At 47.2% G+C, this 14,049-nt stretch overlaps 1 protein-coding gene across 9 annotated transcripts in view; it reads left to right on the top strand.

Annotated features, from left to right (window-relative positions):
* Positions 1–14,049, top strand: part of LOC146201343 (motile sperm domain-containing protein 1) — a 130,397-nt gene that overhangs the window by 37,545 nt on the left and 78,803 nt on the right. For all 9 annotated transcript variants that reach the window (XM_084595786.1, XM_084595787.1, XM_084595781.1 and 6 more), the window contains one exon: positions 2,667–2,842. In XM_084595786.1, the coding sequence (XP_084451912.1) occupies positions 2,667–2,842 (176 nt within the window). The remainder of the gene's footprint in view (positions 1–2,666; positions 2,843–14,049) is intronic.

The raw sequence follows: 14,049 nt of genomic DNA, 5'->3' as shown, positions 1-14,049 counted from the left end.
AAAGAAACCCATCAACAAATTAGCGGTGAGGGGGAGGGCAGAAGAGTTCAGGATCTCGCTACAGAATCGGTATTCAGCTCTAACTGAGGATGGCGACATTACCCTAGAGGCAAGGAACAATAATTTCAGAGATATCATTACTGGGTGTGGGGTAGAAGTAGGCGGTAGGATAGTTAGAGAGGATACCGGTAAGCTGTCTAAGGAGACGAAAGATTTAAGAAACGCCAGAGTATGAAAGCTTCCAATCCAACAGACCAGATTAAATTGGCCGAGATATCAAAGCTAATCAATAAGCGCAAGGTGGCCGATATAAGGAAGTATAACATGGAGAAAATTGAGCATGCTGTAAAGAACGGGGGAAGCCTTAAAGCGGTAAAGAAGAAATTGGGCATAGGCAAAAACCAGATGTATGCGATAAGGGACAAGGCGGGCAACGTCATCACTAATATGGAAAAGATAGTCAAAGTAGCCGAGGAGTTCTATACAGATCTCTACAGTAGCCAAAGTAGTCAGGACCGTAATGAGATTGGCGGTAGGGAAAAACAGTCAGACGTTCCACCAGTGACGAAGGACGAGGTCAAGAAAGCACTAGAAACTATGAAAAGGGGGAAATCAGCTGGAGAGGATCAGATAACTACAGATTTGCTGAAGGAAGGGGGGGATATCGTGCTAGAAAACCTGGCCACCCTGTATACGCAGTGCCTGGTGTCATCGACGGTAGCGGAACCATGGAAGAATGCAAACATTATCCTCATTCACAAGAAAGGGGACTCTAAGGACCTTAAAAATTACAGACCAATCAGCTTACTGTCTGTTACGTATAAGGTATTTACTAAGGTAATCGCTAATAGAATCAGGACAACCTTAGACTGCAATCAAGCAAAGGATCAAGCAGGGTTTCGGAAACGGTGCTCTACTATCGATCATATTCATACCATCAATCAGGTGATCGAAAAATGCTCGGAATATAACCAGCCCTTATACATAGCATTCATTGATTACGAAAAAGCATTTGACTCAGTTGAAACCTCGGCGGTGATGCAGGCATTGCGAAATCATGGGGTAGACGAGCCGTACGTGAAAGTGCTGGAAGATATATATAGTGGCTGCACAGCAACCATAGTTCTGCATAAAGACAGTAACAAAATTCCCATAAAGAAAGGTGTTAGGCAAGGAGACACGATCTCCCCAGTGCTATTCACAGCTTGTTTAGAGGTATTCAGAGACTTGGAATGGGAGCAGTTAGGGATAAAGGTAGATGGAGAATACCTCAGTAATCTGCGATTAGCTGATGACATTGCCTTGCTAAGCAACTCGGGGGATGAACTGCAAATAATGATTGATGACCTAGACAGGAAAAGTAGAAAGGTAGGCTTGAAAATCAATATCCAGAAGACTAAGGTAATGTTCAACAGCCTCGGGAAGGAACAGCAGTTTACATTAGGTAGCGAAATACTGGAAGTAGTAGGCGAATATGTCTACTTAGGACAGGTAGTAACCGCAGATCCGGACCATGAAAAGGAAATAACAAGAAGAATAAGATTGGGATGGAGCGCATTCGGCAAGCACTCGCAGATTATGACTAGCAGCTTACCGGTATCGCTCAAGAGGAAAGCATACAACAGTTGCATCTTACCTGTACTCACCTATGGGGCTGAAACGTGGAGGCTAACCAAGAGAGCTCTACTTAAGTTGAGGACAACCCAGAGGGCTATGGAACGAAAAATGGTAGGGTTAACATTAAGAGATAGAAAGCGTGCAGAGTGGGTCAGAGAAATAACTCAAGTTACCGACCTTCTAGTAGAAATTAAGAAGAAGAAATGGACATGGGCAGGACATGTAGTGCGAAGAGAGGATAACCGATGGTCGCTGAGGGTAACAAACTGGATTCCAAGGGAAGGAAAGCGTAGCAGGGGGCGGCAGAAAGTTAGGTGGGCGGATGAGATTAAGAAGTTCGCAGGGGTCAAGTGGATGCAGCTAGCACAGAACCGGGTTAAGTGGAGAAATATGGGCGAGGCCTTCGCCCTGCAGTGGGTATAATCAGGCTGATGATAATGATGACGTGCAGTGGTGCATTGACAAGTTCTTCCTAACACCCTAAAAAGTAAATGTAAAAGGTGAGGAGTTGCCTGCATGTTCAGGCTGTCAGGGGCAGACTCACGTGCTCTCATTGCGGACGAGCAAAATGTTTCCTGGTTTCTGTAACTTCGAGCAGAGGGGATTCAGAGTAATTTTTCCTACTAATTCTCATTTTGGTTTTACTTCTGTGTCAACCTTTCGAGTCCGCATGTGAAAACTGCGTATGATGAAAACCTGGATATCTCAATTGACTTTTCAGTTATGTTATAACTGTATGTGGTCAGGCAGTTTCATTTCCTATGTGACAGTTGCATCAAGTTTTTCAGTGCCTTCCCATTACTAGTTGGAGGCTGCTCAGAACTCTGAACAAAAGGCATACTGTACACTTCTGTGGATGTTTGCAACCCTTGGTATGAGGGGCCTTTTTGCCCAACAGCTGGTTGGGTCACTGTACTGTGGGAACAGGCTGACCTCACTTGCCCATTACCAGTTGGCTGGTGAACTTACTGCTTCTCTCTTTAGAGAACTTTTCAGATCAGCTGTCGCAGAATCGGCCAGCTTCAGAATGTGAGCTTTGTTCTCGGCAGAGTGGTGCGGCACCGGGAGGCATTAGAGGCCAACGTGGGGCGCCGAGACCACCTGCGCATCATCATGCGGGAGGAAGGTGGCCAGCTGCATGGCCACCGGGATGTGCCCGCCACTTTGCACGCCAGTCGCCGAGGGGAGCCTGCCGATGGTGGAGGAGGGCCACCAGCCACCACAGGTAGGTTTCTCTCCTTGCATGCACTGCCCTATTGAGGCATTTCCTCTAAATACTGATCACTGCGGGAGGTAGTTGCTTGTCAAATCTCGATGAAGTGAATTTCATGGGACCCCAAAAAACATTTGTACTATCTTGCCGAATTCCTATGAAAAACATGAAAAGTTTAACATGAAAAGGATTAGATTAGAATACAGCTGGAGTTGCCTTTATTGATTGCACTAAACCTTTCAATAATATCAATCATCAAAACTGTGGCACAACTGGCCCCGCATTAACTCTGATAAAAAGTTATCTGACAGGCACCAGAGCGTATGTATAGAAAGCAGACTTTTATCCCCTAGAGGAGTTCAATTCTTGGGCCCCTCCATGCTTTGATCTTATTTACCGTAAAAACAGGAATATAGGTCGAATTTTTTTTTTATTAAAAAAATTGTGGCGAAAAGTCGACCCTCGTCTTATATACTGGTCATTGGTGGAAAAACTACAGAGGTCTTGCAACAATGGGTGGCTGAAGTCAACAGCCTCCATCACATCTTCATCACCATCAACAGCAGCGCGGCGTGACATCGCCATTTTGCGTTTCCGTTGTCTGGAGCTAGCCACCATAGTCTAGAGTTATTCTGCTAAAAGCCAGCTTTTGACTTTTTTGCTTCAAAATGAGCGGAAGCCGACAATTCACCGTCGCCTTCAAGAAAAATGGCGATTGAGTATGTGGAGCTTCACGGTAACCAGGCGGCACAGCGTGAATTTGGAGTATCCAAAAAGAGTGTTCGGTACTGGCGGAGTCAGAAGCTGCGTTTTGCTACTTGCAGCAACCAGAAGTAAACATCATTTCTTGGGCGGACTGCAACATATCCAAAACTAGAAGCCAAGGTTGTGGATTTCGTCCGGGAGCTGCGTGCAAGGTCGCTGCCTGTGACTGCCGAATGCATCCGCGTGAAAGCGGTAGAGATTACGCGTGCCTCGGGACTCACAAGAACGCAGTTCAAGGGCTCGCCATCCTGGGTGCGGCGCTTCATGAAGAGGAAGGGCGTTGCCCTACGGCGCCGTACTTCTGTGTGCTAGAAACTGCACGAAGAGTTTGAACACAAACTCAACAAGTTTCAGCGCTATGTGATTGCGCTCCAGCACCAACGCGAGTACATGTTGGGACAGATCGGAAACGCTGACGAAACACCCGTGTGGTTCGATATGCCCTCAAGCCGAACTTTTTCCGAGAAAGGGGCGAAGCAGATCAAGCTTCTAACTACGGAAAACGAGCACTCGCAATTCACTGTGATGCTCGCGTGCACAGCCGATGGGAAGAAGCTGCCCCTTTCATCATTTTTAAGAGAAAAAAATTGCCGAAGGAGGAGTTCCCACGCGATGTCATCGTCCGGGCCAATGAAAAGGGCTTTATGAACGAAGCGTTAATGCTGGAGTGGATCCGGCTCGTCTAGAAGCGGCGACCTGGTGCTCTCTTTGAGCGAGCGAACATGCTCGTTCACGACTCGTTTCGAGGCCACCTCACAGCCGACGTAAAACGGGCCCTGTGCAATGGCAAGGCTGATCTCGTGGTCATACCTGGTGGGCTGACGTCTGTGCTGCAGCCGCTAGACGTTGTGCTAAACAAGCCTTTTAAAGATAGTGTGCGAGCTCTATATTGAATGGATGCTGGGCGACAACCCAACCACCCCCACCGGCCGCCTGTGACTGTCTGTGGTTGGGTGTCGTCGGCGTGGAAATCTCTGCCCGAAGTGATGGTGCTAAAGGCATTTAGAAAATGCCGCATCAGCAACGCGCTGGACGGCACAGAGGATGATGCTCCGTGGGACGTGGGCAGTGACAAGCACTCGTCATCCGACTCGAGTTAGGACGACTCTGATGACTCTGAGTATACCAACGCTTGTGCACTTCATGTCTTTTCTGTGTACCGTACACCTGACCAATTCTTCAACAGTGTCGCGCGACCATTGACCCGCATGCTTGTCAGCACCTTATTAACGGCGCTGAGTAGCGAAACAAACGAAGGAACACACATGTGTACACTTGCGCTTACTCTCGCTTCTTTCGCTGCTCCATGCCATGATGATAAGGTGCTGAACCCGCGCGATACTGTTGAAAAATTGGCCAGGTGTACATATGAGCAGCATTTAAGTGAAAATAAATCCACTGTGCAACCGGTTGAGTCGCATTTGTTTCAAAGTAAGGGTATCTTTCAATACTTCTGCCATTGAAAAGATTTTTTTCATCTTTAGAATTGGTCAGTTAGGGGGTCGACCTATATTCCGGTCTGACCTATAGTCCGGTTTTTACGATAAATACAACTCAGTGTCCCTTGTACGTTGTTGACACAACCATAATGGCATCTGCTAGGACACCTTCACAATTACTCTGAAAGCTTTAATCGATGCTATGAATCTTAGAGAACTGGGGCCGCATTAACTGCATTCAAATCAACCTGTCAAAAACAAAATTCGTGAAAAAAAATTGCGTCAGACCTATCAGTATGCACACTTATAATGTAATTATACCACAATCACATTGTGCTGTATTCCTAGGCGTCATCGTAGATTCAAACTTGAGTTTTAACCACCACATTTCTTCTGTTTTTAACAACATTGGTCTTGGAATACAAGCACTCATCAGACCACGACCATTTTTCAATATAGACACATTGCTGTCTATATTCATACACTCCCATATCAACTACTCTATCACTTGTCAGAATTGTCAATAAATATATTTCTGTTGAGTTCTTCCCTGAATATACAGTCGAACCCGAATATATCGAACTCGAAGGGGATTGCGAAATAGTTTGATATATCGATAATTCGATATACAGAAATCGGCTTGTGACGGCACTTACGATGCGAAAAAACGATACCGTATTTGTTGCGTAATCAACCCATTCTCATAATGAACCCACCCTTCACTTTTGCGCCCGAGAATTTGGAAAAAGAAAAAAAAAAAGCGTTAAGGCCAGCTCGCTCACATGCAAGCGATTAAGCGATCTCAGCCACGAGCGGCAGCGACAGAGCGAAAAATGTCCAACTTGTTGGAACTGCGTCCCTCTCGCCGCTCGAGCCACCGCAGCAGCTCGGAACAAGGTTTCTGTGTGGGCCGCGACAGAAATCGCGAGTGTTTTCGCTGCATATCGATGGCGCGCGCTACTCCGTTTCGGTCATCTCATCCACAGCTCATTTCTTGGCAGCGTGCCAAGATGCTGCGCAGTGATAATGTCACGGGGGCGTTTATCTTTTGATAGCTCCTGTGGATGGCGGGGAGCAAACTTGGCAGAGTGCCCGTAATGGCTTGATTGCACAAGCCTGGTTCCATTTATCACGCCGAGCTTGGGGCGGGTGTCATGATCGCAGCTGACCGCGTGCTTTCGTCGATTCATAGGTGCAAGGTTAAACGACCCCCCCCCCAAAAAAAAATAACCTGCCGCTTTTTAATGTCCGCAGCCAGCCATACCTTACACTACGCCCCGCGTACAGCACAGTAATAAGAATGGATGACTCTCGCAAAAAAAAACAACACAAAGACAGGGAGAGATCTGCCGCTTCTTAACGTCCGCAGGCGCCATAGCCACGTCAGCCGCTGCGCGCAGAGTGATCGCAACACACGCTGGAGAAAGCATCCGACGTCTGTCTGAAAACGGGCTGAGCTGGCTTGCAGCATGCGTGAGTGTGTGCTGAAGGAAAAAGATAGCTCGGCAAAAGAATGGGCACACCCACGCACATGCCTTCAAACGTCATGTACTGGCACGCGGGAGAGGATAACTGCAGATGAGCCCGCGCCTTTGGGGAATGGGCGCGCCGCTGCCCAGACCAGCCGTCGCCGAACTGTCCCCTCATTCCTTCCGCGCATGGCTTGAAAACGTCACGCGGCAAACGGCCAAGGGTGATGCGATCGTCTTTGGGGAAGGTACGCTTTTCAGTGCGTGTTGCGGAGTTCGATATATCGAACGACCGGTGAAATTGAGTTCGATATATGACGCGGCTTTCCTATACTTTTACATGGGATTTTCAAGGGGATATTCCGTGAGTTCGATATAACCAAAATTCGATATATCCGGGTTCGATATAACCGGGTTCGACTGTATAATTATAAATAGTAACACAATGCGTTTTGCTGCATCAAACAATTCCCTGTTACCGAAACCATGCAGTAATTACGGGAAGCAAGGGAGCTCCTTCCTTGCCATTTCAGCTTGGAGTAACTTACATCCTTCACTTTAATCACCAATGCCATTGTGCATAATTAAGAAAAAAATACATTGAAACCGCGCAGTTTGAATCTTCAAAATTGCATTATTCTGCTGCTCTACTCTTGTGTATATTCTGCTGCTTGTTTCTTTACAATGAAACCCCTTATAGCAGTACCGCTTGAAACAATATTTCAGATTAGCAATAGACTAACATGACACCATTGGCTTTGTTGATGTTTTTGTTTGGCAAAATGAACTGATTGTGACAATGCTGTCTAGCAAATTATCGGTTATAACAATTAAATGTGGTCACAAGGAACTAACCCTAAGAGAGGCAAAAACCACTAGAGCTGTGCACGGCCGGCCCGAAAGCCTGTACCCGGCCCGCGGGCCAGGCTTGGGCCGCTCGGGCTAGGGCCGGGCTGGGACCAATTTATATTTCAGTAGGGTTGAGCCGGGCTTGGGTCAGTAGCTTCGGGAGCAGGCCCGTGCACACCTCTAAAAACCACTGCAACAGGGTGACCATGCGGGCTAGTTGTCTTGAATCAAGCATAATGCAACCAGCGAACAAAACGGAACACAAGAAGAGGGAGTACACAGGACAGCGCTGGGCTAACAACTGAAGTTTTATTGGAGAGTAGTAAACCCAGGAAGCCAAACGATACATGCGTATCAGCGCGTTACACCCACATGATGAGACCCCTTTACACGCTCAACCAACAGCCTCCCCCCCCCCCCCAACCAAAATGCATCGACACAGGGAAACTTCTTATTTCTTTTTCCACCTACACGCATACACTGTTTTTATCAACCTATATTCTTTATCCGTAAGGAACAGAGATGGAGCGCTAACGCACTTATCACTGCCTTGCAACCTAATGTGAAAGGCTTCCAGTATTTCCCTTTCCTCTTTGCTCTTTCCTTTTCCTAGTATGGAAATCTTGTCCAAAGCCGGCACGCAGTCTTTACATTGTCTACAGTCACGTGGAAGGTTATTTGGGTCTGACAAACTTTTCAAGGAATTATTGTGTTCGCGTGCCCGGTCATTCACACATCTACCGGTATGGCCGGTGTAAACCTGGCCTCAAGAGAGGGGTATCTGGTACACGACACGTGTGGAACATCCGACAAACTTGTTCAGATGCTTGACAGTGCAGCTGTTGGTAGCTTTCCTTTCTCTGCCTTTCGCAATTCTTGAGCAAAGACCAGAAAGCATACTGGGTGCAGAGAATACCACAGTCACGCCGTGCCGTTGTGCCACTTTCTTGAGATTATGTGAGATGCCATGAAAATAAGGCACTACCTCGACTTTCTTCTTTTCAAGCCTAGCATTTTCCAAAACCCCCCCATTTTCTTTTTTTATTTTTTGCAGCATGGGCTCTGCAACAGCATGCAGAATGTCAGCCGGATAGCCTGCGTCACTTAGGAGAAGTACCTGTTCACGAAAAATATCATTCATCGCATGAGGGCAGCTTTTCTGCAGGGTATTGATCAAGCAAAGTCTGGCTATACTTCGCTTGACTAACTTAGAGTGCGAGGAGGCATATGGCAAAAGCGCCTTCTTAATTCTGGGTGAATAGCTCCAGCAGATGTGGCCTTCGTTAAACGTGAGTTGTAAGCCTAAAAAACGAATAGAATCATCACTTGGCAATTCATGGGTAAAATTCAGGGCCCCACCACACGCATGAAAGACATTCAACACATTACTGACAGTAGTTTGGAGCGAGTCACCAGGTGCCAGCTCCAGGATGATTAAAAAATCGTCGACGTACCTAAACACATAAAGAACGCGCTTGTCTGTTAGTCTGGCTTGAAGAGAGTTGTCAAACTTAGCTAAAATTATTTGGCACAAAACCGGAGCTACACTAGAACCAATGCAAATGCCATTCTTTTGCACAAATTTCTTCCCTTGAAGTGTACAGTTCGAGGAAAGAGTCCACATTCAGTCCAACTCGTTCTGGAAAGGAATGGCTCCTGTCTCTTCTATGAGCTCGCGCACTGTACCAAACAGTTTGCCATGGGGTATAGAATAAAAAAATTTGGAGGACGCTTAAGCTTCGCCTTCAAGAGTGGAACGCGATAGCGTTATTGCACCTCGTCGAGAAAACTTATTAAACGCAAGGGTATTGGGGCATCCTCGCACCGGTACCCGCGCGGCCCGAAGGGGAGCAGCGGGTGAGCGAAGATAGTGATCTAAAGAAAGGAAAGACGCTTGGTTCTACAACCCGTGAGGGTGCACGGCAAACGTCAGGGGCGAGTGGCGCGCCACGTGTCGGGGCAGTGCCGCACATTGCGAGGAGGGGTTCTTCTGTGTTTGCCGCTAGATGGCTCTGCATGTGCGCAGAGCGCAGAAGAAATGTAGCGGAAACGTACTTCGCTACTCGTGTAACTGCGACTTCTGTAAGTAACATGCTCATAATTACCGATATACATCGCAGTATAACATTCTACGGCACGTTTCTAAGGCAACACCGCATTCACTAGAAGCGCTTTTGTACCGCTTTCAAGCATCGAACTCAGGGCTGAGTGGTAGCGTCTCCGTCTCACACTCCGGAGACCCTGGTTCGATTCCCACCCAGCCCATCTTGGAAGTTGCTTTTTATTTATGAAGTGCATGCCGGGATTTATCGCTCACGGCCAACGCCGCCGACACCGACGACACCGGCTTTTCTGCGACATGAGCTCCTTAACGCTACCGCGTTAAAAAGGTCCTCTACGTCGACAGAAAACGCCGAGGTAGCACCAGCCAGACCATCGTTGAGACCTTCTATAACACCGGTAGAGTTGCACATGACATCCAGGGCGAGCACGTTCAACTGGCGCTGCAAACCTTGACCAACCGACTTCTGCCAAGAACCATTCTCTGTAACGATGGCCTGAAATGGAGAATCAACCTTGTGGGTTTTGACCGAGAAAAATGCCTCCAGGCTATCCCGCTGCACCTTATTTACTGCCTCCTCCAACCTTGGGAGGTTGAAGTCCTTGAGTAGCTGGATAGCTTTCTTCTTTAGGAGCGGTAGTCTTTCCTTCGTCAACGCGAATTTCTTGGAGGCTGCTTCAGCCACTTTCTGATCAAACACTCCTTTGGGTAGTATACAACAAATCTACCTTCCTTATCAGATTGGAGCAGACTAAGGCCGTTGTCTACAAAGTGTTTAACTACTTTTTCCAACTGCCTCCCGCCCCTCTTAGACACAGGCTCAAACCTCAAGAGGCAGTCAACCTCCTCAGAAAGGCATCTTGCTTCTTCTGTGGGAGCCTTGTCAGCATTCTCCGGGCACACGCCAACTGCTCCTGAGTCGAGACCCAAGGAAGGATGCCAAATTTAGGTCCGTTCTGCAGAAGGGTGTCGATGTCCTTTGGAACCTCGTCACGTCGCAGGCTTTGAAAGTAAAAAAATCACGAAAAAGTCGGCTTTTCAAAAAGTACATATCTCGGCTGTATATGTTATAAACTACCTTTCCTATAATTATAAACGCCTAATTCATCATGAAACTGCTTTAAATTAAATATTCAACTAGGCGCGGCAGCCCCAGAGTCGCGAGCCATTTTTCGGCGGCTGAACCGAGCGCCGCCATCTTGGTCTTGTTTTGTTTGTGAATGCTTGCCCTTTTTCATGTTGCCTTCGCCGGCGGCGTCCGCGGCGTAGCAAAAGCTTGGCTCGCTTGTGATTGGGTACCTCACATGGATTGTTGAGCTTTCTGTGTTTCGAATTCGGGCTGTGATTGGACAAAGGGCGCGCTCCGTGAGAACGCGGGGGATCGCGCGACTGCTATTGGCTGCTGCGCGCGCTGACGCGGTGGCCCCTCCCCGGCGAGTCGTCTGCTCCGGCTGCCTACTGAGCTCAGTGAGCTGGCGTTCTTTGTGCACTCGCTGAATCGCTTCACGTTTCGCCATTTTGAGATCACCGTGATCATCCCTCGTTACGAATTCTGGTGGCGTGTTTTGAACGTTTATGCGCACCTTGTGGATTGTCGCACGGTCTGCCACGATGGGCGCTAAGAAGTTCAAAACACTGCATTCGTCGTCGTTCTATAAATGCCATCCGAATCGCGAAGTTAGCGAAGGGCGTTACCAACAGTCGTGGAGACGCTTCTATTAATGCTGCCTCTGCTACATCACCATTAGATAGACTGCGCTGCCGCTTCCAACTGCATAGATTTCGCGTCAACGTAAGGAGCTGGCGTTTGAAGCGTGCCTGCTGTACCGACCATATCAACCTCGGCGATCTCGGCCTCCCGTATCGCGTCTGTCATCGGAAGCGATAACGCGTCATCAGCGTCGTCTGTTGTTCGCATGAAAATGCACTTTCTGAGGGAATCGGGGAGGTGGAGGTGCAACGTGCTGCTGTGAAAAACAAACTTTAGACTTGAAAATGCTGTTTTAAACTTCAAGGGCCATTTTCTCAATTAATTTTTTTCATGGTATAGTTTCTTATTCCCGCAGTATCTCTGGAACCGCTAATCGGATTCCCACCTGTTTTTCTTTATTGTGTGCCTGAACAAATTTCAGAGGGCAAGACAAGCTCATTTTTTCAAAATATTGAGTCTGGAATTTATAATAAACAATCAAAATTAGGCTAATGCAAGTCCAATTAGTGGCACTAACCTTAATGCACTGCTAAAATTTTTCAGCAGGGAAATTAAAAAAAGGGCTGTGTCTTGCCCTGTGGTACCTATTCAGGAACCTTCATAATGAATTTCATAGTGCCAACACATTTTGCGAGTTCACCAGGCATGCTACAAGGAACCCATGTGAACCATTCTGATATACTTCTCTAACTTGAGTACCAATGTGCGCAGCTCCATGAAACTTTGCAGTTATTCAAATTGCTGTGCCATGAGTCTACCCTGAAAATTTCATTCAATTATCTCAAGAAACACCGAAGTTGGTATTCAAAGTTCCCCCTTAAGTTATATGACTGTATCTTTTCCACAGGGGGTCCCCGGTCTTTTCTTTTCCTTTTAAGGGAGTCGGTGTCTCGCGTAATTCTAGTACCACTCGGTAAGCTGACTCGCCAAACGACGCTGTTCCCATAGATGTCGTGACCCCTTCAAGCCTACTTCCCTTTCATGGCACAACACTTGTAACCAGTCATCTAAAAAAAAAAAAGGAAGGAAAAGTAGAAAGGTAGGCTTGAAAATCAATATGCAGAAGACTAAGGTAATGTTCAACAGCCTCGGGAAGGAACAGCAGTTTACATTAGGTAGCGAAATACTGGAAGTAGTAGGCGAATATGTCTACTTAGGACAGGTAGTAACCGCAGATCCGGACCATGAAAAGGAAATAAGAAGAATAAGATTGGGATGGAGCGCATTTGGCAAGCACTCGCAGATTATGACTAGCAGCTTACCGGTATCGCTCAAGAGGAAAGTATACAACAGTTGCATCTTGCCTGTACTCACCTATGGGGCTGAAACGTGGAGACTAACCAAGAGAGTTCTACTTAAGTTGAGGACAACCCAGAGGGCTATGGAACGAAAAATGGTAGGGGTAACATTAAGAGATAGAAAGCGTGCAGAGTGGGTCAGAGAAATAACTCAAGTTACCGACATTCTAGCGGAAATTAAGAAGAAGAAATGGACATGGGCAGGACATGTAGTGCGAAGAGAGGATAACCGATGGTCGCTGAGGGTAACAAACTGGATCCCAAGGGAAGGAAAGCGTAGCAGGGGGCGGCAGAAAGTTAGGTGGGCGGATGAGATCAAGAAGTTCGCAGGGGTCAAGTGGATGTAGCTAGCACAGAACCGGGTTAAGTGAAGAAATATGGAAGAGGCCTTCGCCCTGCAGTGGGTATAATCAGGCTGATGATGATGATGATCATCTAAAAATCTCACTTGCCTCCCGCATTCAGATTTCAGGATCTTGCAAATCCTCTTCCAATGGCCTGTTGAGGGTTCAAGGATCCCAAGGGTCACGACATCTACGGAAACAGCGTCGTTTGGCGGGTCAGCCTACTGAGTGGTATTGGAATTACGTGGGACACCGACTCCTTAAAAAGGAAAAGAAAAGACCGGGGACCGCCTGTGGAAAAGATACAGTCACATACCTTAACGGTGCCGAGGTTCCAAGGGACATCGACACCCTTCTGCAGAACGGACCTAAATTTGGCATCCCTCCTCGGGTCTCGACTAAAGAGCTGTTGGCGTGTGCCTGGAGAATTGCTGACAAGGCTCCCACAGAAGAAAATTCAAGATGCCTTTCTGAGGAGGTTGACTGCCTCTTGAGGTTTGAGCCTGTGTCTAAGAGGGGCGGGAGACAGTTGGAAAAAGTGGTTAAACACTTTGTTGACAATGACCTTAGCCAGCTCCAATCTGATAAGGAAGGTAGATTTGTTGTACTACCCAAAGGTGTGTGATAAGAAAGCGGCTGAAGCAGTCTCCAAGAACTTCGCGTTGACGAAGGAAAGACTACCGCGCCTAAAGAAGAAAGCTATCCAGCTACTCAAGGACTTCAACCTCCCAAGGTTGGAGAAGGCAGTAAATAAGGCGGAGCGGGATAGGCTGGAGGTATTTTTCTCGGTCAAAACCCACAAGGTTGATTCTCCGTTTCGGGCCATCGTTACAGAGAATGATTCTTGGCAGAGGTTGGTTGGTCAATTTTTGCAGCGCCAATTGAACGTGTTCGCCCTGGATGACCCTTATGTTGTGTGCAACTCTACCGGTGTTATAGAAGGTCCCAACAATGGTCTGGCTGGTGCTACCTCAGCGTTTTCTGTCAACGTAAAGGACTTTTTTTATTCTATACCCCATGGTGAACTGTTTGGTACAGTGCGCGAGTGGACTGAATGTGGACTCTTTCCTTGAACTTTTGGGGTTCTATTTGTCGTCCACCATTGTAGACTTCAATGGAAGAAATTTGTGCAAAAGATTGCCATTTGCATTGGTTCTAGTGTTCTTAGCTAGTGTTCTTAGCTAAAAATATTTGTGCCAAATATTTTTAGCTAAGTTTGACAACTCTCTTCGAGGCAGACTAACAGACAAGCGCATTCTTTGTGTGTTTAGGTACGTCGACG

Source organism: Amblyomma maculatum, chromosome 2 (genome assembly GCF_055883805.1).
Source record: "Amblyomma maculatum isolate TAMU_Amacu chromosome 2, ASM5588380v1, whole genome shotgun sequence".
Classification (NCBI taxonomy): Eukaryota; Metazoa; Arthropoda; class Arachnida; order Ixodida; family Ixodidae; genus Amblyomma; species Amblyomma maculatum.
Note: the sequence above shows the minus strand (reverse complement) of the source record. Positions and strands in the feature narration are given on the sequence as shown.